Consider the following 24102-nt stretch of genomic DNA (forward strand, 5'->3'; position numbering starts at 1 on the left):
ATTTAACCTAAAAGTTAATAGAATTTGGCCAGGCACAGTAGCTCATGCCTGTAATCCCAGCACTGTGGGAGGCCAACAGGGGTGGATCACTTGAGGTCAGGTGTTGGAGATCACCCCAGCCAACATGGTGAAACCCTGTCTCTACTAAAAATACAAAAATTAGGTGGGTGTGGTGACGCATGCCTGTAGTCCCAGCTGCTCCGGAGGCTGCGGCAGGGGAAATCGCTTGAATACGGGAGGCAGAGGTTGCAGTGAGCCAAGATTGTGCCACTGTACTCCAGCCTGGGCAACAGAGTGAGACTGTCTTTAAAAAAAAAAAAAAAAAAAAGGACTCCCTACTGTAAATAGGTGAACCATATGGCATGTGAATTATATCTCAATAAAGCTGTTTTCTTTTTTCTTTTTTTTTTTTTTTTTTTGAGACAGTTTTGCTCTGTTGGCCAGGCTGGAGTGCAGTGGTACAATCTTGGCTCACTGCAACCTCCATCTCCCGGGCTCAAGCAACTCTTCTGCCTCATCCTCCCTAGTAGCTGGGATTACAGGCATGTGCCACCACGCCCAGCTAATTTTTGTATTTTTAGTAGAGACAGGGTTTCACTATGTTGGCCAGGCTGGTCTTGAACTCCTGACCTCAGGTAATCTGCCCGCCTCAGCCTTCCAAAGTGCTGGGATTACAGGCATGAGCCATCGCGCCCGGCTCAATAAAGCTGTTTTTAAAAATTCTATTTTGTTCAGAAAATGCTTTCTGCCTTCAAAAGTCTTACATAAAAAGGAAAACTTTGGTCAGGCGCAGTGGTTCACTTTGGCCAGGCGTGGTGGCTTACGCTTGTAATCCCAGCACTTTGGGAGGTTAAGGCGGGTGGATCACCTGAGGTCGGGAGCTGGAGACCAGTCTGGTCAATATGATGAAACCCCCTGCCTCTACTTAAAACACAAAAATTAGCTCGGGGTGGTGGTGCACACTTGTAAACCCAGCAACTTGGGAGGCTGAGGGAGGAGAACTGCTTGAACCTGGGAGGCGGAGACTGCAGTGAGCCGAGATCGCGCCACTGCACTCCAGCCTGGGTGACAGAATGAGACTGTCTCAAAAGAAAAAAAAAAAAAAAACGAATTTTATTTTTACTGTTACCCTACTTCAGAACAGCTTTTTAGGAACTGGAAGGTAATAAGACAGTCTTTTCCCTCAAGGAACATACACTCTACCAGGCTCAGCAGACAAACAGCAATTATTAGACAGTTCTAGGAGGAAAACTAAGCAGTGGGAAGAGAATAAGAAAAAGATAATAGGAAGTAGAGACTACACACAGAAGATGGTAGCAGACAGGGTTCCCTAACCAAATTCCAACTACCCCACCTTTCTTCCCTGCTAAAAGAATCCGGCTACAAACGCCTTTACCTCCCAGGAAGCGGGCTATTCCCTTGCCCTCAGCGATGAGTCACGATTGGGCTAAAGCCAGTTATTTTGTTCCAACTTCAAGATTAGAGGCTTGAAATCAATTTAGACCACTGGTTCATAACAAGGATTCTTATATGTGGTATAGAAGAAATAATTTCAGTGACCTCTAATTGAAATTTAAGCCAGGCGTGGTGGCTCACGCCTGAAATTCTAGCACTTTGTGGGGCAAAGGCAGGTGGATCACTTGATGTCAGGATTTCAAGACCAACCTGGCCAATTTAGTGAAATCCCGTCTCTGCTAAAAATACAAAAATTAGCTGCGCATAGTGGTGTGTGCCTACAGTCCCAGCTACTCGGGAGGCTGAGGCAGAATCACTTGAACCCGGGAGGTGGAGGTTGCAGTGAGCCAAGATGGTGCCACACTACTCCAGCCTAGGTGATGCAGCAAGACTTCGTCCCCCCCCCCCCAAAAAAAAAAAGAATTTTAACATTTCTTTCTCATATGAATAAGCAACAAACCACAGCATTATTGGCGGTATCTTTAAGTTTGTACCAAGAGAAATCACAGATATTATATCACATTCAATTGTTGCAGATACCTCAAACTATCCTTTACACTCAACTGAGAAGCTGCTAGATCGTTACTGACAGTGCTAATAAACATATTACTGATTACATACCAGCTTTCACAGTTTGAGAGCTAGACTTCAACATTTTGAGATCTTTGATTTTTTTAAACTTATGGGTATCAATTTTGTGAATTTAACAATATTATTCTGAGGTATCCACAAGCTTCAGACTGCTAAAGAATCTATGCTTCAAAAAAGGTTAAGGGCCTCCAGACTTAAAAGGTCCTAACCACAACTTTCAAATGAAACAGAGAAAATAAAATAGAGCATGCATAATCATTAAGCACAGCTCCTGCAACTTACTTCAGTTACACAGATATGCCTTCACATACAGTGGTGGCACACAGTAGGTCATTCATATTAGACTGCATATCAGAAGAATTTAAAAGCCAATGGTCTAAACCTGGCTGTGTACAAAATACCATTACTGTGTGCGGGTTTTTTGTTTTTTGTTTTTTTTTGCCAGAAGTATGATCCAGTTGTCAGTAATAAGACATACAGGGAGACAGGCTAGGCATCCTCTAGGAATACTTTTGCTTTCTAGATAAACAACAATAGGAACACAACAGTATCTTTTCTTCTTCCTGACTCAAATGCAATGGACACAATGACTTCAAGCCTTGACAGCCATTCATTCAGTAACCATGAGAACCACTTGCTGCTTAGAATGGCAGAGCAGAAACACACAGAGCCTGGCCCTTGCTGGAACCACTGTGCAAATGAACCATGTCGTGCAAGGAAAAACAAACCCCAATCTGTTTAAGGCCTTCTTGGTCAAGTTTTCTATTCACTTGCAGGTAAAAAGGTTCCTATCAGAAAAAGGAATTATTTTGGATAGGGTGACCAAGTAAGGCCATCTGAGCTAAAACCTTACGCATGAAGAAACAGCCATTAAGATCTAGAAGATGACATTTCACGGAGCAAGAGCAAGTAGAAGGCAAGAAAAGCAGGAGATGATGTCAGAGAGGTGGCCATGTAGGAGCCTGCGAGCCACAACAAGGAGCCTTCTGAATCTTCCCATTGGGCTACCAAAAGCAAAGAGTCACATCCTGCACAAGGGTAATACAAAAGATACTACAAGTTAATACAAGTATCCCAAGTTAATACAGGATACTCCAAGGTAATACAAAAGATAAGGGAGGAAGATTTCATTTAAAAACATGGCTTTGGCCAGGCGCGGTGGTTCACACCTGTAATCCCAACATTTTGGGAGGCCAAGGCAGGCAGATCACTTGAGCTCAGGAGTTCAAGACCAGCCTGGGCAACATGGTGAAACCCCATGTTGTCTCTGCCAAAAATACAAAAGAAAAAAAAAATTAGCCAGACATCGTGATGCACGCCTGTAGTCTGAGCTACTCAGGAGGGCTGAGGCAGGAGGATCGTTTGGGCCCAGAAAGTGAAGGCTGCAGTGAACCAAGATGAAGCCACTGCACTCCAGCCTGGGCAACTGAGCAAGACCCTGTCTCCAAAAAAAAATTTTTTTTAATTTAATTTTTCAAAAAAGCGCGGCTTCACAGATATGAGTACAAAGCTAATATTTCTAAAAAGGATTATTAGTGATAGTTTTTGGCCAGGTGTGGTGGATTACACCTGTAATCCCAGCATGGGTAACCAAGGAGGATGGATTACCTGAGGTCAAGAGTTCGAAACCAACCTGGTCAACATAGTGAAACCCTGTCTCTACTAAAATTACAAAAATTAGCTAGCTGTGGTGGTGTGAGCTTGTAAGTCCCAGCTACTTGAAAGGCTAGGCAGGAGAATTGCTTAAACCCAGGAGGTGGAGGCTGCAGTGACCCAAAATTATGCCACTGCACTCCAGCCTGGGCAAGAGTGAGACTCCAACTCCAAAAGAAAAGAAATAATCTGACAAAGGGAAAAAGATTGACAATTATGGTTAAGTAAATATAAAGCACATTAATGAAAAACTAATAATGTAACAGGAAAATGTTCATCATATGATAGGTGGGAAAATTGGGGGTGGTTCTTAGTTTTCTTTATTCAAATTTTAACAATTGCTCTATACTTTATAATCAGAAATAAATGCCTCAAAAAGCATACGTTTTAAAAAGTCATTCAATACATGTTACGTGACACCTTGGATGGGATCCTGGAACAGAAAGACATTAGGTGAAAATCCAAATGAAGTACAGGTAATAATAATGGGTCAATACTGGGTCATTAGTTGTGTCAAATGTACCATACTAATGTTAAGATCTTCATAAAGAGAAACTGGATGTGAAATACAGGAGAACTCTATCTGTGAAGCTTTTCCGTGAATCTGAAACTGACCTAAAATAAAAAGTGTGTTTAGACCGAGCGCATGGCTCACGCCTGTAATCCCAGCACTTTGGGAGGCCGAGGAAAGTGGATCACCTGAGGTTGGGAGTGTGAGACCAGCCTGACCAACATGGAGAAACCCATCTCTACTAAAAATACAAAATTAGCCAGGCGTGCTGGCACATGCCTGTAATCCCAGCTACTAGGGAGGGTGAGGCAGGAGAACTGCTTGAACCTGGGAGGTAGAGGTTGCAGTGAGCTGAGATTGCACCACTGCACTCCAGCCTGGGCAACAAGGGCGAAACTCCGTGTCAAAAAAAAAAAAAAAGAAGTGTGTTTAAAAAGACTCTTCAAGTGGGCAGGTGCAGATAGTAGAAGTCATTACCAAGCTATAGCAGGCAAAAAGACAAAGTCGTTTAGGAAGAGAGAAGATGTATTTTGAAAGACTCAAGGGCAAAAGGTTATACACAATAATGTATGCCCAGCACACCACAGACCCTCACTTGTAGAATAAGGTCCTCAGTTATTTTACTGTCTTCTCTGCAGTCTCTTAAAGCAGTTTTCAGACACAAGAGGTCTAAACCATCTTCAAAAACAACAAAAGCGTTATTGATCCCTTCAGGTAACAAAGTGCTGAGAATAACGAATATACTTTTAAAAATACCTTTGAGCTACCAAAATTATCACTGTCTTAAAGCCACATAATGCAAGCCTTTACTCTGAACTTAAGGTACACAAGTCTAGCAAGTAGTTTTGCAACTCAATGCACATTAAAAGCTGGGGGAGGAAGGTGTAGCTCACAGTACCTGAACACCAAGAAGCCCATCAAGCAGAGCAAGGAGAGGACACTCACTGCACAAAGCAATTAAGTTCTATAAAAAGCAGGCTATTTAGGAGTATCCAACAGCCAATGAGGGCCTTAAGGCTAAGTATAATAAACTAACGTTCACTAATGATGGCCACAAGTCAGGAACAAAACATTACACTGCATTCAGAACATTCTGAAAAATCAACACTTATATAATAACTGTTGAAGAACCACATAAACGTGTTCATAGCCGGGCACGGTGGCTCACGCCTGTAATCTCAACACTTTGGGAGGCCGAGGTGGGCGGATTACCTGAGGTCAGGAGTTCAAGACCAACCTGGCCAACATGGTGAAACCCCGTCTCTACTAAAAATACAAAAATTAGCTGGGCATGGTGGCACACGCCTGTGATCCCAGCTACTCTGGAGGCTGAGGAAGGAGAACTGCTTGAGCCCAAGAGGTGGAGGTTGCAGTGAGCTGAGATTGTGCCACTGTACTCCAACCTAGCTGACGGAGCGAGACTGTCTCAAACAAACAAACAAACAAACAAGCATGTTTACTGCATCATTCTTCATCAGGTTTTACATCTATTTCAAAAAAAAAAAAAAGATTTCCATTAATTACAAAAAAGAAATTACGCCAGGCGCAGTGGCTCACACCTGTAATCCCAGCACTTTGAGAGGCTGAGGCAGGCGGATCACAAGGTCAAGAGATCAAGATCATCCTGGCCAACGTGGTGAAACCCTGTCTCTACTGAAAACACAAAAATTAGCTGGGCATGGTGGTGGGCACCTGTAGTCCCTGCTACTCAAGAGGCTGAGGCAGGAGAATTGCTTGAACCTGGAAGGTGGTGGTTGCAGTGAGCTGAGATCGTACCACTGCACTCCAGCCTGGGCAACAGAATAAGACTCAGTCTCAAAAAAAAAAAAAAAAAAAAGAAAAAAAAAAAAAAAAAATAAAAAAAATATCCTCCAGCAAAATAAAAAAAAAAAAAAAAAAAAAAAAAAAAGACCTTGAAACTAGGTAAAGAGGAATATGGGATGTTCCTTATACTATTTTTGCAAGATTTTTATAAATCTGTGACTATATCAAAATAAAGACATCAAAAAACATATTCCATATCACACTGCTAACACTGACCTTATTTATTTGAAACTGTAAGTAGTCAGAGAGACTATAATTAGCAGTGATAAAACACTTGAACTTGAATCAAATTTAGAAACGGCCCCCCACAAAACTTTTCTAAGTGTGTAATCCGGGTCAGGGTTATTTTTCCTTCCAATTTTTAGGTTCCACTTTAATTGTCCATTAAATTTACTCAAAACCTCAATTATAACATCTTAAAAATATATACACACTGTTGACTAACTTTATACATTTCCACCAACTGTGAAAATAAGGTACCATTTAGGAGAACTATTAACATTTACAATAAAACAAATACTATTTGATCACTTAACTGAGAACCAGGCGCTGTGCTAGGTAAGAACTTCATTTACTCATTAAAACCTGAAAAGAATCCTGAAAAGTAGTATTTTCTATATTTTACACAGTAACATGCTCAAGGTCAAACAACAAGGAAAACCCAAGTTCATCTTGCTGCAGAGTCCATAATTCTCGCAATGATCTCATTTCAATTCTAAATTTCTACCACTCAAATAATTCCAAGACAGTATCACAAAAATCCACCTTCTCAAAACTGTCTTTTCAGATGCAAAGGAAAGGAAAATAAAAACACTGTCTCTCAAAAGGAATGGTTACTAAAAATACATCTTACAATGCTGAGGAAGCTGAGGCAAGAAGATTGCTTGAGGCCAAGAGTTCAAGATCAGCCTGGGCAACGTAGCAAGATTTCATCCCTACAATAAATAAAAAATTAACCAGGCATGGTGGCTACTCGGCAGCCAAGGTGAGAGGACCACTGGAGCCCACAAGTTCGAAGCTGCAGTGAGATATGATCACACAACTGCACTCCAGTCTAAACAACAGAGAGAGACCTTATCTCTAGAAAAAAATAACAACAATAATAATAGCTTAAATGCAAGCACTTGTCCTATACCAGGCATTGTTTTAAATGTTTTACATATATTAACTAATTTAATCCTCATAACAATCAGGATATAAATACTATTTTTACTCCCATTTCACAGATGGGAGAACTAGTGTCAAAAAAAAAAGGTTCTTCAACTAGTAATGTTGGAGCCTAGATTTAAACTGAATCTCAGTGTTCGCTCTTAACCACTTCACTAAACTTACTATTATTTAGACATTATCACATTATCCTCCATCCACAGAGACTGTGCTAACTTATATAAAGTACCACGGGCCCAGCCCTGAGCCAAGGGAAGAATTCAATACAGGTTAGTTGCTAATATTATTCAAGATGCCTTTTCTTAATATTCTTATTCATCTTCCACACCAGTGGGCTAACCTAGATCATTAGACTATATTATATACCTTTTATAGTGACACATCAAAAAGGGAACCAGGAATTTAATTCTGAATTCAAGGTGGGCAAATATACACAGATGCAAATAATGTAACTATTCTGAGAAATATCTTGGTAATATTTTTGCCATATTCTTTATTCCAAACAGTCGGTCATCTTATAAAGCATCTGCATAATGTCTCACAATTCAGTTTAAGAGATTTTATGCTGCTGGGTATGGTGACTTACACCTGTAATCCCAGCACTTTGGGAAGTTATGCGGCCAGACATGATGGCTCACGCCTGTAATCCCAGCACTCTGGGAGGCCGAGGTGGGCAGATCACTTGAGGCCAGGAGTTCAAGACTAACCTGGGCAACACAGTGAGATCCCTCTACAAAAAATAAAAAAAATTAGCCAGTCACAGTGGCACATGCCTGTGGTCCCACCTACTGAGGAGGCTGAGGCAGGAGAACCACTTGAACCTGGGAGGCCGAGGTTGTAGTGAGCTGAGATCACGCCACTACACTCCAGCTTGGGTGACAGAGTGAGATTCTGTCTCAAAAAAAAAAAAAAAGAGATTTTATGTTAGTTTTGTCCAAGTTTACCACTCTCCCTTTAAGATTATAAACTCCAGGCCAAGGACTACATTTTATGTATCTTTATAATCCCAAATCTTAGTCTGTGGCCTGAAATAAGAAGTGTTCAGAAATACTTATTATATGCTGATAAGGGCCGGGAGTGGTGACTCATGCCTGTAATCTCAGCATTTTGGGAGGCCACGCCACAGTGGAAGGATCACTTGAGCCTAAGGCTTTGAGACCAGCCTGGGCAACATAGGGAGGCCCTGGCTCCACCAAAAAAAAAAAAAAAAAAAAATTAAAATATTAGCTGGATGTGGTGGTGCACATCTGTAGTCCCAGCTAGTCAAGAGGCTAAGGTGGGAAGATCGCTTGAGCCCAGGAGGTCAAGGCTGCAGTAAGCAGTGATTGTGCCACTAGACTCCAACCTGGCTGACAGCGTTGAGACCTCATCTAAAAAAGAAGAAAAAAGTTTGGTACAGTGGCTCATGCCTATAATTCCAGCATTTTAGAAGGCTGACACAGGAGGACTGCATGAGGCCAGGAGTTCAGGACCAGCCTGGGCAACATAACAAGATTCTGTCTTTACCAAAAAAAATACAAAACAGCCAGGTATGGTAGTGCGAGCCTACAGTCTCAGCTACTCAGGAGGTGAAGGCAGGAGGATAACATGATCCAAGGGCTTTCAAGGCTATGGTGAGCCATGACTGTACCATTATGCTCCAGCCTGGGTGACAGAGTGAGACACCTAAATCTAAAAACAAAAAAAACTTAGTAATATATACCATTTGCTTATAATTCACATGCATTAATTCTATATCCACTGCTAGAGTAACTTCACTGAGATGCCTTAAATGATTGCTTTTCTAGGTCTGAGAGTACTGCTACATATAATTCAAGCAACACCTTTGAGATAAATGCAGCAGTTGCTGAAACCAAGATAACTTCTTTCCTTGTGCCATGATTCTAATACTAGCCCTTAAAATAGAAACAATTCCAGAATTTTTTTAGAACTGTTGTTTTACTAAGTCCTTGATTTTACACTCCTTAAAATAACTATAGATTAAGCCATTCCTAACTTTACAACTGTCTGAAGAAATATGGAAAACTTCCCAAATCCTTTACTATTGCATTAAAAATTTAAATAAACTCAGCAGGAATCATGAAAAAGTTCTAAATTTCTTGAGATACAGAAAACTCTTAGAAGTTAACTCTGTAATTATGAATCACCTTCATTTTCTTTTTTAGTAATAAGAAACAAAACCGTAACACCATGGCTGAATATCAGTAAACATGCGAGTTAGGCAGTAGACCCATTTTACAGAAGAGAAAGAAACTGTGGTATTCCAGCAAACCTAAGTTTACCAATTCTTTAACTTATTCAAGAAACAAACTGAGTATCGATTAAAACAGGTACCACAATGAAGATAGAAAATGATGGTGTATTATCTCTTCAGTAATTCCTTTCGGTAGTCCTTAGTTTCTGCAATGACAAGATACCTGGAAAAAATGTCATGGCCTAATATACAGGCAGCTGAAAAGTAATACTAGATGGTTAGAAGAGGCAGAAGCAGATTATCTTACAGCACCACACCAAAGGCTGAAATTCTCCAAGTCTTAGTTCATATCAGCAACTGGAAAGGCAACACTTTTCAAAAGGCAGGATGAAGAGTAGAGTAAAAAAGATGAACTCTGCGATTAACAGTCTAGTTTTCTGAAAGGATTTTGAGGCCAGAATGTAAAAATCAACACTAACATTACTAATGACAGTTGAGAAATAATTAGCAAATAGGTCTGATCACAAAGTTAAGACTACTGAATCTTCTTAAACATCAGCCTACTTGTTGCCATCTACTGGGGGAAGGGCACAAATGCATTTGGACCTGGGGTGGAGGGGTAGAGATCAGGGTCAAATTCCCTTGAGACTAAGCTGCTTTCCCTAGGTGAGAAGAAATGAAAACACATGTTTCATAAAGGAAAAAATACATGAAGTTGGGTGGTTGTTTTGCAGAAAAATAGGCACTCTTGTGCTACAGCAGTAAAACATATAGACTGCACGAATATTTTTATTCTAAAGTAAGTCCACAAAATGTTGCACGATACGGCCTTCCTTACTCCCCAAACAGGTACAATTCTGAGTCATAAATCTGCATAGCTAACATCTCTGCTTTCTACATAAGAATCAAATTAATCCAAACCGCAATTAGGAAAGTCAGTAGGAACACACTAGAAATAAAAGCTGCTAAAAAAAAAAGCTAAATATTATAGCTATCAGAACACTGAAAAAAAAATTTAGTTTCTCTTCAGGCACCATATAACCTAATTTCTCATTTTTAAAATCCTGTGTACCTACTGGTATAAAAGTAACAGTATTTGTTAAAGGATATAAAATTATGCTAGATAGGAAGAGTATGTTCTCCTGTTCTATTCTACTGCAGGGTGACTATAGTTTAATACATAGTTTCAAAGAGCTAGAGGGAAGATATTGAACGTCCCAACACAAAGAAATGATAAATATCTGTGATGATGGTATGCTAATTACCCTGATCTGACTACTACACATTGTATGTATTGACACATTACTAAGTGCCCCAAAAATACATACATGTGTCAAAATTTTAAAAACAAAGGGGTAACTACTATGCAGAGTGCAAAGCAAACATTTTATTAGAATATTTAATTTGATTAAACTATGTAATATTAATTTATACTTTTTTAAAGTATTTAAATATCCCAGAGTCAGTAATGGCTAGGAAAAAAAAAGTATTTAAATATTTAAACCACAATTCACTTTTGTTTTAAACATAATTTCACTGTATTGAATGTTAAGCAAAAGTTTCCCTTTAAAGTCCCAATAATAAGACTTACAAATTACTGAGGACAACTCACAAAAAATCATGCATTAGGTATCAAAAAGTATTTTGAATCAAAAAAAACTGAACAAACAACAGCAGCTTCCACTAAAGGAAGACTTGTGTGTCCAACAGAGGACTGGTGTGAGTCATTTAGACAATAAACCAGCTCCTGCTTATTTAACATTTTAAACAGGAAAAAAAAAAAAAAGACATTTTACCTTCACTACTTCTATCTCCTCCAAAACTTACCACAAAAACCTTTATATGTAGTACCAGAAAGGGAAGCACTGTCATAAAAAACAACATCTAAAAGCACTTTTATTTTCATTTTCAGTTCATTCACAAATATTTTTGTATACTTTTTTCACATCATCACCTATTCAGGGATCAACAATAATTCAACATAATCTGTTAAATCTAATTCCTTGATCTCCCATTTAAGAACTTCAATAATCTCAGCCCAATTCCTGTGATTTCAAACATATGGACCCTCTCTACTCCAGAGAGCTCATTTACCTTAATATTAGATCCTCACCACAATTACACTTTTAAGCTCCCCATTCTTCTATACTGTCCTCCAATCAGGGCTAGTTTAAGCCCCTCTCTCTTCTTGGTCTTCCTCAGTAACTTCGACCCAGAACTGAACCTCTCTAAACTTCCAAGTACCCACTGTATAAAACTCAATCTTGTACTCAATAACAAATATGCACAATGTTAGATGTTGTGTGCTGCTGTTATAAGTTTGAACTCATCTACAACAAAGTACATTTCAAGATAAGGAATCTCCTTTTGTAAATCTCTTCTTTCTCAGCACCCTCTAAGAGGGCAGATCTTGTATGGAACCAGATACACACTCACATTAGCTGCTGATGAATATTTGTTTTTGTTTTTTGAGACAGGGTCTCACTCTGTGGCCCAGACTGGAGTGCAGTGGCATGATCTTGACTCACTGCAGCCTCAACCTCCTGGGTTCAAGCGATCCTCCTGCCTCAGCCTCCCAAGTAGCTGGGGCTACAGGCATGCACCACCACATCAGGCTAATTTTTTTTTTATTTTTAGTAGAGACAATGTCTTGCTGTGTTGCCTAGGTTGTTCCTAAACTCCTGGGCTGAAATCATCCTCCTGCCTCAGCCTCCCTAGGGGCTGGAATTACAGGAATGAGCCACAGCGCCTGGCGGAATATTTGTAAACGAAGGTGCTTCAACAATTTATTTAGTATAGCCACAAATCATGCCCTAATTCATGTTTCTTAATTTACATTCCAATATCAGATTTTCTAAATGCAGAAAAATCTGCATTTAGAGTATTTACAGAATATTTATCTAGGCTAAATACTATACTCCTATATATAGTTTTAGACAAATAAGCTGTGATGGAGTAAGTTAAATATCAACTATATGAAACATAACGGAACTTGAAAGACAAGGAATAAGTTTCAGGTTCCTTTTATATTCTGCCAAACACAACTGTGGCACACAGTAAGCACTTGATAAATATGTATTGATAAATAAATCATCATCTACTAATAAACATAATCTCCAAATGCTAAATTCAGGGTAACCAACTAACTGTTCTAAGGCCTTAACAATTCCTTAAGTAGCTGATTTTAATGAGCCTAATTTTGAAAAATTTATATTCTACACTCAGCTGCCAACCCCTGAAAAATGAAAACAAGCAAGTAAATTATGGCAAATGATGCTAATATTATTTTACAACACAGTTTCTCAATGTGTCCCACCAAAACACACTATCACGTACACCTACCATGTACAATGCATTATGTTGGAAGCCTTGTGCCAGACACTGTGAAGATAAAATAATGAGATCTCTACCTTGAAGAGGCCAAAAATGCAGTTAAGAAGTTAAGATGTAAACAACTAATCATATAAGACAGAATGTGAAAGCCATCCTGAAATATGTTACAGAAGGGGAATAGGAGAGTAAGGAGTAAAAATTTTAAAGGAGTCACTAGAAGAAAGTCAAGTGTGTGTGTACATATAGTTGTAAGAGATACAGGCCAGGTGCGGTGGCCCACACCTGTAATTCCAACTCTGGGGGGCCGAGGCAGGTGAATTGCCCGAGATCAGGAGTCAGTCTGTAATCCCAGCTACTCAGGAGGTTGAGGCAGGGGAACTGCTTGAACCAAGGAGGTGGTGGAGGTTGCAGTGAGCTGAGATCGCGCCACTGCACTCCAGCCTGGGCGACAAAGCAAAACTCTGCCTCAAAAAATAAAACAAATAATAATAATAATAATAAAGAGATACAAGATGTGGAAGGGGTATCAATTCAAGTAGACAAAAAACCAAAGCAAAAACGCTAAAAAGTTGCTGGGTGTGTTCAGAGAGGAAGAAACAGTTCAATCTGATTGCAGCCAAGGATGCAAAACAAACAGAATTATGAAACACTGGGGTCTTAGAAGTTGGTAGTATTTGCATATATTTCCTATTTACAAGGCTACTAGAAGCACTTGGTTTTTGAGAATCAAAAAAAGTAGGGGACCTTCATATGATCTCTATGAACCTGCTCTCTAAGGACACAAAGCAGCTTAAATTACAACTGAAGAGAGAATTTCAAGAGATGGGCTACTGTGAAAACTCATTTTAGGTTTCCAGGGCATCACACGTTTACCAATATAAAAACTTTAAGTTAATCTGACCTTAAGAAGACAGCACAAGGTACATCTATTTATTCAGAGCACTGCCCACAGGCAGAATGAGTAGGAGTTTTGAAGTCAGGGTAGAACTCATTGGTTATGACAGCCAACAAGTTGATTAAAATACACACTGAAATGCTGTAACTTCAAGTCTTGAAGGCTTGCTGATGGACACTTACGCTTATAAATAGCCTTCAAAAATCTATGTATAGGTAATAACACCATATTTATAGAAATATGTACATGCTCTCTAAAAAGAAACAAACAGAATAAACTAGAATGATGTATACTATTATAAATTGCAGACCCTAATCAGTTAGCACTGTATTAAAACATATCAGTTAGGCGCAGCGGCTCACTCTTGTAATCCCAGCACTTTGGGAGGCCAACGCGGGTGTATCACGTGAGGTCAGGAGTTCAAGACCAGCCTGGCCAACATGGTGAAACCTGTCTCTACCAAAAATACAAAAAATTAGCTGGGTGTGGTGGCAAGCGCCTGTATCCCAGCTCTGGGGAGGCTGAGGCAGGAGGATTGCTTGAACCCAGGAGGTGGAGTTTACAAGTGAGCCAAGATTGCGCCACTGCACTCCAACCTGGACAACAGAGCGAGACTCAATCTCAAAAAAACTTATTTAGGTCTTCAATGTACTTTAAACTATCAACTATTATATGCACACAATGTCCAATTAAAGAATAACAAAATGGCTTGCCCTAATTCCTTTTAAAATGTATGATTTAAAGTAACTTGCAGTCTCCAAATATATACTGACTAAAAGTCTCAATCATTTTAGCATTAACGATGCAAAATATGAATCAAAATTTAAAAAACAGGACATTAAGCCATTACGAAATATTTCCACTTAAAGTATCTTATTTTATTTTCACAAGACTTATTCTATCAACAAACACTTAATCCCTATTATGGACCAGGTACTGTGCTAGATGCAGAAACAAAAAGGGACACTGCTTGGGATTAGTGTCCTTGTAAAAGTTTAAAAAAGAAGGGTGAAGGCTAAGGACTTTAAAGAATTCATAATCAACTAAGGAATACAACTGTATGTTAAACAAAAAAAAAAAAAAAAATTTTTTTTTTGAGACAGGGTCTCACTCTGTCTCCCAGGCTGGAGTGCAGTGGCACAATTCGAGCTCACCACAGCTTTGATCTCCCAGGCTCAAGCAATCCTTTCACCTCAGCCTCCCAGGTACCTGAGACTACAGGCATGTGCCACCATGCCCAGCTAATTTTTGATTTTTAGTAGCGACAAGGTCTCTACTAAGGTGCTCAGGCTAGTCTCAAACTCCTGGGCTCAAGCGATCCTCCTGCCTCAGCCTCCCAAAGTTCTGGAATTACAGGCATGAGCCACTGGGTCTGGTCAAATGTTTCAAGTAGGATACCTATGCATATAACAGAGGTATGTTGGAGTTAAAAGAGTTTTAACAAATGAGGCAATGGCCGACAGTACTGTAAACAAATGGAGAAAGGGCTTTGTGTTCCAATTCATCTGTGGAGCCTAATCTAAATACAGAATGTCTAGCATATAAATGACAATTGACTCTAGGTTAGGTAGTCATAATCAGATTTTTCAGATTAGGCACTTGAAGCTCACAAAGTACTAAGTTAAATTATTTGCCCAAGGTTACAAAGATGGGAAGTGCATAGCTAGGACTGGAACCTAAGTCTTGCCTTCAAATCAGACAATCACTTGAACAGTGCTATTAAGGAAAACACAGAGTAGCAGGTATTTTTCACTCTAGACCACCTGAATGACTTTTTAAATCAAGCATAACCATGATAGCCAGGCATGGTGGCGCCTGTCTGTGATCCCAGTACTTGGGAGGCTGAAGCAGGAGAATCGCTTGAACCCGGAAGGTGGAGGCTGCAGTGAGCCGAGATTGCGCCACTGCACTCAGCCTGGGCGACAAGAGTGAGACTCCGTCTCAACAAACAAGCAAGCATAACCATGAAACTGACTACTGCCAATAGCTTCTGCACTCTCAAGAAAAAAGCATGTAAGCCTGAATAATGAGTTAAGTTCCTTTTTCTTCTATCCAATGATTTAATGAAATCACTGAAATCACAAGAAACAACCAAAATCTAAAAGGCCTCAGAGAAAAATGACTGAACAGACTTATTTCAGTCTAGGAAACCTCTTTTTGCCAACAACCTAAAATTATCAGTAAGTGAGGATATTAAAGAACTACATTTTTTAAAAATCCAAGACATTAGCTGAGTTAAATTTTACCTTAAAAAAAAAAATCAAGGGACAGGTCTAGCATCAGTATACTTATCTATTTATTACAAATAACAGCAAGCATCCATTATGCACAGAGAAACCCAGCAGAGAGGTACAGAACAGCTGCTTTGAGGTTATGTCTTCAAGTCTGTAACACAGCTGCTGAAATGATACACAAGTACCAAAAGAAAATACACCAGTAAAGCTTACATTACACTATACTACACTACACGTTAAGAATTACCAGGCACTGGTCGGGTGCGGTGGCTCACGCCTGCAATCCCAGCATTTTGGGAGGCTGAGGCGGGGGGATCACGAGATCAGGAGATCGAGACCATCCTGGCTAACACAGTGAAACTCCGTCTCTACTAAAAATATAAAAAAATTAGCAGGGCATGGTGGCGGGCACCTGTAGTCCCAGCTACTTGGGAGGCTGAGGTAGGAGAATGGCGTGAACCCAGAAGGCAGAGCTTGCAGTGAGCCGAGATTGCGCCACTGCACTCCAGCCTGAGCGACAGAGCGAGACTCTGTCTCAAAAAAAAAAAATTACCAAGCACTAAGATTATATACAACAATCTAAAAATTATATTTATTCTGTAATGTCCACCAAATTTTTACTCTTCCACCCTATTTGGCCTGGACTCCCCTCAGGCTTGGCCTTATTAACTAAAGCTTGGCCTATGAAAAAAGTGGCACAGAATAAGCCACTGGCTTAACACTAAAACATGGCAGTGACAGTTGATATCCATCCAGGCACTTTAATGGCACATTAGTCAGGGGTGATGTGAAGAGGCCATGATCACTGAACCAACCAACAGAAAGCATTCTGACGAATCTGCCGGGATCAAAGAACCCTTCCAAGCAGGTTGGAGTGCAGTGGCGTGATCGTAACTATTAACTTCGAATCTCTGGGTTCAAGCAATCCTTCCGCTCCAGCCTCCAGAGTTGCCTAGAACTACTGACACATGCCACCATGCCCTGCTAATTTTTTCTTTTTTGGGGAGACAGTCTCACTATGTTGCCTGGGCTACAACTCCTAGCTTCAAGAGATCCTCCCGCCTCCCAACTCCCCACCTCCAGTGCCACCTCATCCAGACCAATCAGGTTTATTAGCATACCTTCACACATACCACATTGATATGAAATCATCCTTGCCCTCAGGAAGCCTATAATCCAGTCAGGGAAACAAAAGCAACACATGTCAACAAATACAATATTGTAATGCAGAAATGAAGCAAGTACAGATAATCAGAAATATAAAGATCACAGATAAAAACTTGTTTGAGGAAGCAATTTGAAGGGATGAATTGTAAGTTGTTCTTTACATCCTTTATCTTCTATGTTTTTCTGTACATAGTGGGTGCTTGCTTGTTTTAAAAGAGGGAAAACTCCATGTCAAACAAGCAATTGCAAGGAGCGATTTCAGTGAAGATAAAAAAAACCAAGCAGGTTGCTGTTTTGACTTGAGTCCACCAAATAGCAAACAAAAAAATAAAGGAGCAACTGGTATCACATTTGCTCAAAAAGATCCCTACCCAGCCACTTAAAAGGAGGGAAAGTTCCGTAGGTTCTGCAGAAAACAGTGACCAGGATTCAGAAGCATTATTCTCTAATTGTAATCTCTTACATTAACTCAATTTCATGAGTCACAAACCAGAAAAGGTACGAATTTTGTCAATAAAAAACGTAAACAAATTTGAAGTTTCTTTAAACAGATAAACAAGTTTATTAGGTAGAATGATGGCAAACAAGTATCTGGCATGCTGATGTCAAAAAAAGAAGGTAACTTTAAAAAGACAAAAATTAGACCCAAATTCTACTACCAATTAAGCAGCAATTTCAAATTATAAAGTTCTAAAACTTTGTACCTTCAACCTACTTTACATTAAATCTCCCCTGCCCCACGGACCACCACCACTAATGAGAAGCTGTATCTTTTAAAAATGAACTCAAAACAGCTAATGTAATTTTCTAAAATTTATTTATTTATTTAGCATGTTGTTTTTTTCCCACAGTCATTACATCTGCTGGGTTTCACAACCACCCAGTGAGGTAAAATAGAGATTACCCACTCCCATTTTACAGATAAAATAAATGAAGACCAGATAGGTTAAGTGACTAGCTCAAGGTCACAAAGCTACTAATCAGTAGCGTGTGAATTTCCAAGCCAGTGATGTTTTCTTTGCTAAGATGACAACCCTAAAACAAAGCAGGATATTAAAACCTTGTCTAGATAACATAAATACAATAATCTTAAAAGTTACACTGGGGCCGGTGCAGTGGCTCTCGCCTGTAATCCCAGCACTTTGGGAGACCAAGGTGGGCGGATCACCCGAGGTGGCCAACATGGTGAAACTCTGTCTCTACTAAAAACGCAAAAATTAGCCGGGCATGGTGGTGCGTGCCTGTAATCCCAGCTACTCAGGAGGCTGAGGCAGGAGAATCACTTGAACCGGGAGGCAGAGGTTGCAGTGAGCCTAGACTGCACCACTGCACTCCAGCCCGGGTGACAGAGCAAGACTCTGTCTTTAAAAAAAAAAAAAAAAAAAGTTACAACGGGAAAGGAATCATACATGGAATCACACATTACTACAAATTTGCTTTGCCAGGTGAAAGTACTGATTTCACCATGATCTACCCAGCATCCCATCCGTTTTTTAAATGTAACTACTACAGTTTAGCACCTTCTGGAACTCTAACTGCCAAAACTGTTCTCAAACTTTTTGAAAGTAAATGAAAACAAAGAAAAAAAGAAAAAAAAAGCCTGTTCATAGACACAAACTAAGTAATATAAATGTCAGCTAAACAGACTTAAAAACTGCTCACACTCCTGAAAAACTGGGGATTTAATGGAAACAATGATAATCTTAATTACAGTTTTCCAATTCTTATAGATACTGGCACATTCATAGAAAGGGCAGACGTGTACAAAGCCCACAAACCCCAATCATGTTATGTACTCTTAAGCTTAAAATAAATGAAATAAAAACTCCCTCAATCTCACAAAGATAGTTACAGTAGTTCAACATTTCTGGGGCTGAACACACAGGAGGAAGTGTCAAAAGAAAGAATTAGAAATTTTGTATACTTTAAAACTTACACTTAATATTGATCACTTTCCATGTGATAAATATGAAAATCAGCCTCAATAAAATCCTCTACAATTTATTGTCTCTAAACCTCTACTAATTCCATTCCTCAACCCCCCCGGGGTGTAAATGCGACACACACAGGCCTCATATACAGGCCTCTTGCCTTTTTTTCTAACACAACTAGGACCTTTGTTCTGAGCGTCGGTTTTTTACCCCACTCAATAGCTCTTTCAACTTTCTACCCCGTATTTTTTGTTTGGTTTTTAAAGAGGAGACTCTGAGCCTCAACTTGCTAGGTCTTTAAAAAATGAAATGCCAAAAATATCTAATGAGAGTCTCGAGAGGAATAGAAAGTTAAACACATCACTAAAGGGCCTACAAAACGGAGTAAAGCCCGGAGATCGGGTGATCTGGCAGCCCAGACAAGATTGAGGACCGCGACTAGGAAGGGAGACAGCAGGAGAGCAGTTAGACGTCCACTTAGAACGGATTCACTGCGCTATTAACCGTACCCGCCCCCCCGCCCCCCCGCACCGGCCCAACCTTTACACACAGACACATTCCCTCCCCGAGTTAACTAACGAAGCAATTAAACTATGCCCACCACCAGACTCGATGCTTAGGCTAAACCTCCCCCAGACAAAGTAAAACAGCATTATCAAAAAAACAAACAGATCTGTCTTAAGGGTTTGGAAGCTGCCCCCTCCGTTCTCTCCTCACCACGTAAGGTAACCAATTCTCTCCTGTCCCCCACCAGCAGTTCAAACGTGTGATTTCCCCCCATTTACATGTGCTTTTATGTTTTTCCGTATTTTTCCGTCTAAGAAATGAAGGATTTCTTATTCTGAGGAAGGGAAAGACGCTGAGGAAGACAGGATTTGAGGTTTTACTACCTTCGTTATTCGAACTCCCCTCCAACTTGTTCCTGTACTAGAAAACCCACTCACTGGAGAAGGAAGGAGAGGGGCTGCACTGATGGACAAACGTTGTAATAGGTTTTATGTAATCCACATATAAATAAATTAATCGCCTGACTCGCTCTGAATGCTAATACGATTGGGGTGACAATTGGCCCACCTCCCTCCCCCAAGTCCTAGTTAAACCCACCTACCACCAATTTCCATTCTGATCTATTTAAAAGGATACTCTATTCCTCTCAGTCAAGTTTCTTGGCTTCTTTAGGCCTCCCTGCATGCCCCCCTCGTCATCATCCTCCCTCAGCCTCAACTTCCCACGGCTTAAAAAACTGCCCCGCGCAGACCCCGTCTCCGGGCTCGCCCTCCCTCAACCGTCCCTCGCCGTCCCCCTGGGCAGGAAACCCCTTACTGCGGTCTAAAGTCACTCCGGCCTCTCCCTCCTCTGACCCTCGCTTCCCACAACTGTTGTCACTCGAGCTGCTCCCTAGTTTCCATTTCCGGGCCGTCCACAGCCCCGGAGCCACCCCTTTCCCGATTTCCGGGCCCCTCGTCCCATTTCCGGGGAACCCTTGCCGTCTTCACACCCCCCACCTGCACTTCCGGCCCCCCACTTTCTCTCTTCCCAGACACCCTCCAAGCTCCAAAGCCCACTTCGGGCCCCTCTCGACCCCCGCCGAGCTCCCCAACACCCGCAAGCCTTACCCCGGTTCTCTGAAGGGCCCTTCTCATTGCGGGGAGCCGGAGGAGGGACCCAGCGACCCCTGCCTCCCGCCGGGCCCCGGTCCCTCCGGCCGCGGCGGCCCTCGAACGTCTCTCCCGTCCACCCCCGGCCCGGTCCTTCCGCGGCTCTGCCGCCGCCGGCGCCGGGAGCAGGCCAAGCGGGGGCCGAATCGCGGCGATGACACAACCGGGCTTCCTGGGACTTTCTGTTCCAGCTCCTCCCCCCGCCCCCCCAACCCCTCAGCTGGCCCCCTCCCCCCAGGTTTGCCCCCGCCGCCCGGAGCTGCGCCCCAATTACCTAGTTAGGCCCCAAAGTCTCCGGTCCGGACTCGGTGGCGCGGCAGTAACTTCCACTAGCTCCCCCCCCCCCCCCAGCGGCGGCGGCAGCGGCGGCTCCGGGTTCCTTCAATTATCAGCTGAGCCGCAGCACCGCGCTCGGCGTGCGCCTCCGCCCGTGCCGCCTCCCTCCCCGCCCGCTCTGACACCCTCGGGGAACTACTTTGCCCTCGGGCTCTGGTTGACGGGCTCGTCCGCGGGACCGGCCCCGCTGCCTACTGGCGGCCCATCACATCGCCCCTCCCTCCCCCGCCGCCCGGCTCGACTCTCCCAGCAGCCTCCGATCTCCGCCCGATCCCTTCGAGGGACCAGGAAGGGGACTGTGGTACTCCACTCGGTATCCCTCCGCCGGGGTCACCCCCTCCCCTCCGTGGTAGCAGGAACTAATTCCTCTTCGGGTCACCCGGGACCTGGAGCTGGAAATTTCACGGATCAGAGTTCCCTGAGACCCTTGGAGAAGGGGAGAATCGCCCCAAGTTAGAAATCCTTCTGCCAGCTCATAAGCGTGGTTCAATTTAAACTAGGGTTTTGGCCCCTTGACCCCGACCAAGCCCCGCCCCTTCCTGGTTGTCTTAGCGACGGCGGTGGCGTCCCAAGATGGCGTCGTGGCTGCCGGAGACTCTGTTTGAAACTGTAGGACAAGGCCCGGCGCCGAGCAAAGACTATTACCAGTTACTGGTCACCCGGTCTCAGGCAAGTGCGAGCCCCGGTTTACCCTCTCTCCTAACTCCCTACCTGGCCCGGTTGGGGCCCAGGACCCAGGCTGTGCTAGGCCGAGAGCAGCCGTAGCCCGCCGGAAGCGCCCGGTACCGGCTCCGCGCCGGGAGATTTTCCTCGTCACCTCGGCCTCCTCGGTCCGGCGGCCCGCGTGTCCCTGCTCTCCCCGAGCCCGGCTAGTCCCTGGCAAGCCTTCTCTGCCTCCCTGCGGTGCCGCACGCTCCTTTCCCGCCACCCCGGCTTCCTACCCGTAGAGTTCCCTCCGCGCGAAGAGGAAAACGGGCGTCCCAGGCTTGCGTGCGGCCTCACCTCAGCGTGAGAAGGAGGGAAAGAAAGACTCAGCCAAGTGTCCCAAGGAGGAGCCGGCTAGGGAGGGGAAAAGGAGATTGCCTCTTTTCCAGGATAGGAATTAATCATGGAGAATTTTATAAATCTCTTTGTGGCCTTTACGCGTGCCATGGCCACATCAAAAGTTAGTTATTTCTAGTAGCAATTGACGATTGGGAGCTCTTCTCTTACCTTTTTGAGTCCCTTCTATCCCATTGAAAGTGTGCGGGTGGTGGTATAAAAATGTTTCAGCTGCTCTGCGCTTCAGCCCCACCCATAATGACATCTGCTCCACAACAATAAGACGGAGGATTATATTATCTCCAAAGTAACCATCGGCCTATTTTTATGCCTACTTTGGTTATTGAAGGTGGGCTTTGGGATGATTTACTGTGTCCATGAAATTCTCAACTTGAGCGGGGCCTCCATTGGGAAGACGTTTCTAATCCTGGCTGAGCTTACGCCTGTCACTGAGTTATTCATGCACCCTGCGCTTGCAATAGATACTATTCTATTCCTATAAAATGAAATTTAGAAGTTTGTATATATTTGTTTTGGTGTGCATATTGATCATTCCCTCGATTTTTCCAGGAGCCCTTAAACAAAATAGGTAATGAGTTAATTTTTTATATTTTAAAAGCATCTTTTAAAATATAAATGTTAATATATTTTTTAATTTAAGATTTGGAAATATTACAAATGTAATATTAGACTGTCCAAAAATTTTTTTTAAAAAAACAGTACTGCTTCTTGCGGAGCAGGGCTAATTCCTAGGCAGTGGGCCCAGAGTCAGCCTCAAATTTTTAATTAAACTGTTTTTAGGGGTTTTTGCTCATTTGGTGATTTATGAAATACTGAAAGTCATCCTTTTTTGTACTTTTTTTTTTTTTTTTTTTTTTTTTTGAGACCGAGTCTCGCTCTGTCGCCAGGCTGGAGTGCAGTGGCGCGATCTCAGCTCACTGTGACCTTGTTTCACCATGCTGGCCAGGATGGTCTCGATCTCTTGACCTCGTGATCCGCCTGCCTCGGCCTCCCACAGTGCTGGGATTACAGGCATGAGCCACCGCTCCCAGCTTCATACCTTTTTTAAACGGATTATTGATTTTTCCATTGGCTTTAAGATTTATTTGTTTATTTATTTATCGAGAGGGAGTCTCCCTCTGTTGCCCTGGCTGGAGTGCAGTGGCGCAAACGCAGCTCACTGCAACCTCCACCTCCTGGGTTCAAGCGATTCTCCTGCCTCAGCCTCCTGAGTAGCTGGCTTGTGCCAGCACAGGATTACAGGCGTGTGCCACCACGCCCAGCTAATTTTTGTGTTTTTAGTAGAGACAGGGTTTCGCCATGTTGGCCAGGCTGGTCTCAAACTCCTGACCTCCAGTGATCCACCCACCTCAGCCTTCCAAAGTGCTGGGATTACAGGCGCCGACCACCACGCCTGTCCAATTTTTTGTGTATTTTCAGTAGAGACGGGGTTTTGCCATGTTGGCCAGGCTGGTCTCCAACTACTGACATCAGGTGATCCAGCAGCCTCGGCCTCACAAAATGCTGGGATTATAGACTTCAGCCACCGCGCCTGGCCAGCTTTAAGATTTATGATCCTGACATTTCTTCACTTCCTAACATGAGTGGTCAAAAATATAATCTGTTCCAATCTTACGTGATTTTCTATTTTCATCTACCTCAAGTAAGTTAGAATGTTTTAATTTTCACTCTACAGCCTTTAAAACTTTGTCTTTTTTAGCATTTTCTTTCCATTGAGGGTCTGGTATTTTAGAAGCATGCTTCATTTCTCTCATTTGTAAGACTCAACAGGCTGAATATCTGTTTACCTTTTTATTTTAGTAAATTATCCTTAGGAGTGCTCCTGGCATTCGGCTTCCTAAAGAATACTTACGTTGTTGACGTTCTTCAGACTTTGCCCTCAAGTCTAACTTAGGCGCACACCTTCCTCTAACTACTCTTTTTTTTTTTTTTTTTTGAGACAGAATCGTGCTCTGTCGCCCAGGCTGGAGGGCAGTGGTGCAATCTCGGTTCACTGCAAGCTCCGCCTCCTGGGTTCATGCCATTCTTCTACCTCAGCCTCCCGAGTAGCTGGGACTAAAGGCGCCTGACACCACGCCTGGCTAATTTTTT

The 24102-nt window shown here is 42.4% G+C and overlaps 2 protein-coding genes across 26 annotated transcripts in view; one reads left to right on the top strand and one right to left on the bottom strand.

The window, feature by feature from the left end:
* The window catches only part of TRIP12 (thyroid hormone receptor interactor 12), a 152837-nt gene extending 130589 nt beyond the window's left edge, over positions 1–22248 (bottom strand). For 9 of the 24 annotated variants that reach the window (XM_021924071.2, XM_021924068.2, XM_017947047.2 and 6 more), the window contains exon 1: positions 20888–21017. The gene's annotated coding sequence lies outside the window, so the exon portion shown is untranslated. Of the gene's footprint in view, positions 1–20278; positions 20798–20887; positions 21018–22161 lie in introns of those variants that run through there. The other 15 variants (XM_017947048.2, XM_009183261.2, XM_021924070.2 and 12 more) reach the window with 6 other exon arrangements.
* Positions 21313–24102, top strand: part of FBXO36 (F-box protein 36) — a 91178-nt gene continuing 88388 nt past the window's right edge. For both annotated transcript variants that reach the window (XM_021924072.2, XM_021924073.2), the window contains exon 1: positions 21313–21618. In XM_021924072.2, coding sequence (XP_021779764.1) covers positions 21523–21618 — 96 coding nt within the window. In that variant the 5' untranslated portion in view covers positions 21313–21522. The remainder of the gene's footprint in view (positions 21619–24102) is intronic.

This window comes from Papio anubis, chromosome 10 (genome assembly GCF_008728515.1).
Source record: "Papio anubis isolate 15944 chromosome 10, Panubis1.0, whole genome shotgun sequence".
In the NCBI taxonomy this organism is placed as follows: Eukaryota; Metazoa; Chordata; class Mammalia; order Primates; family Cercopithecidae; genus Papio; species Papio anubis.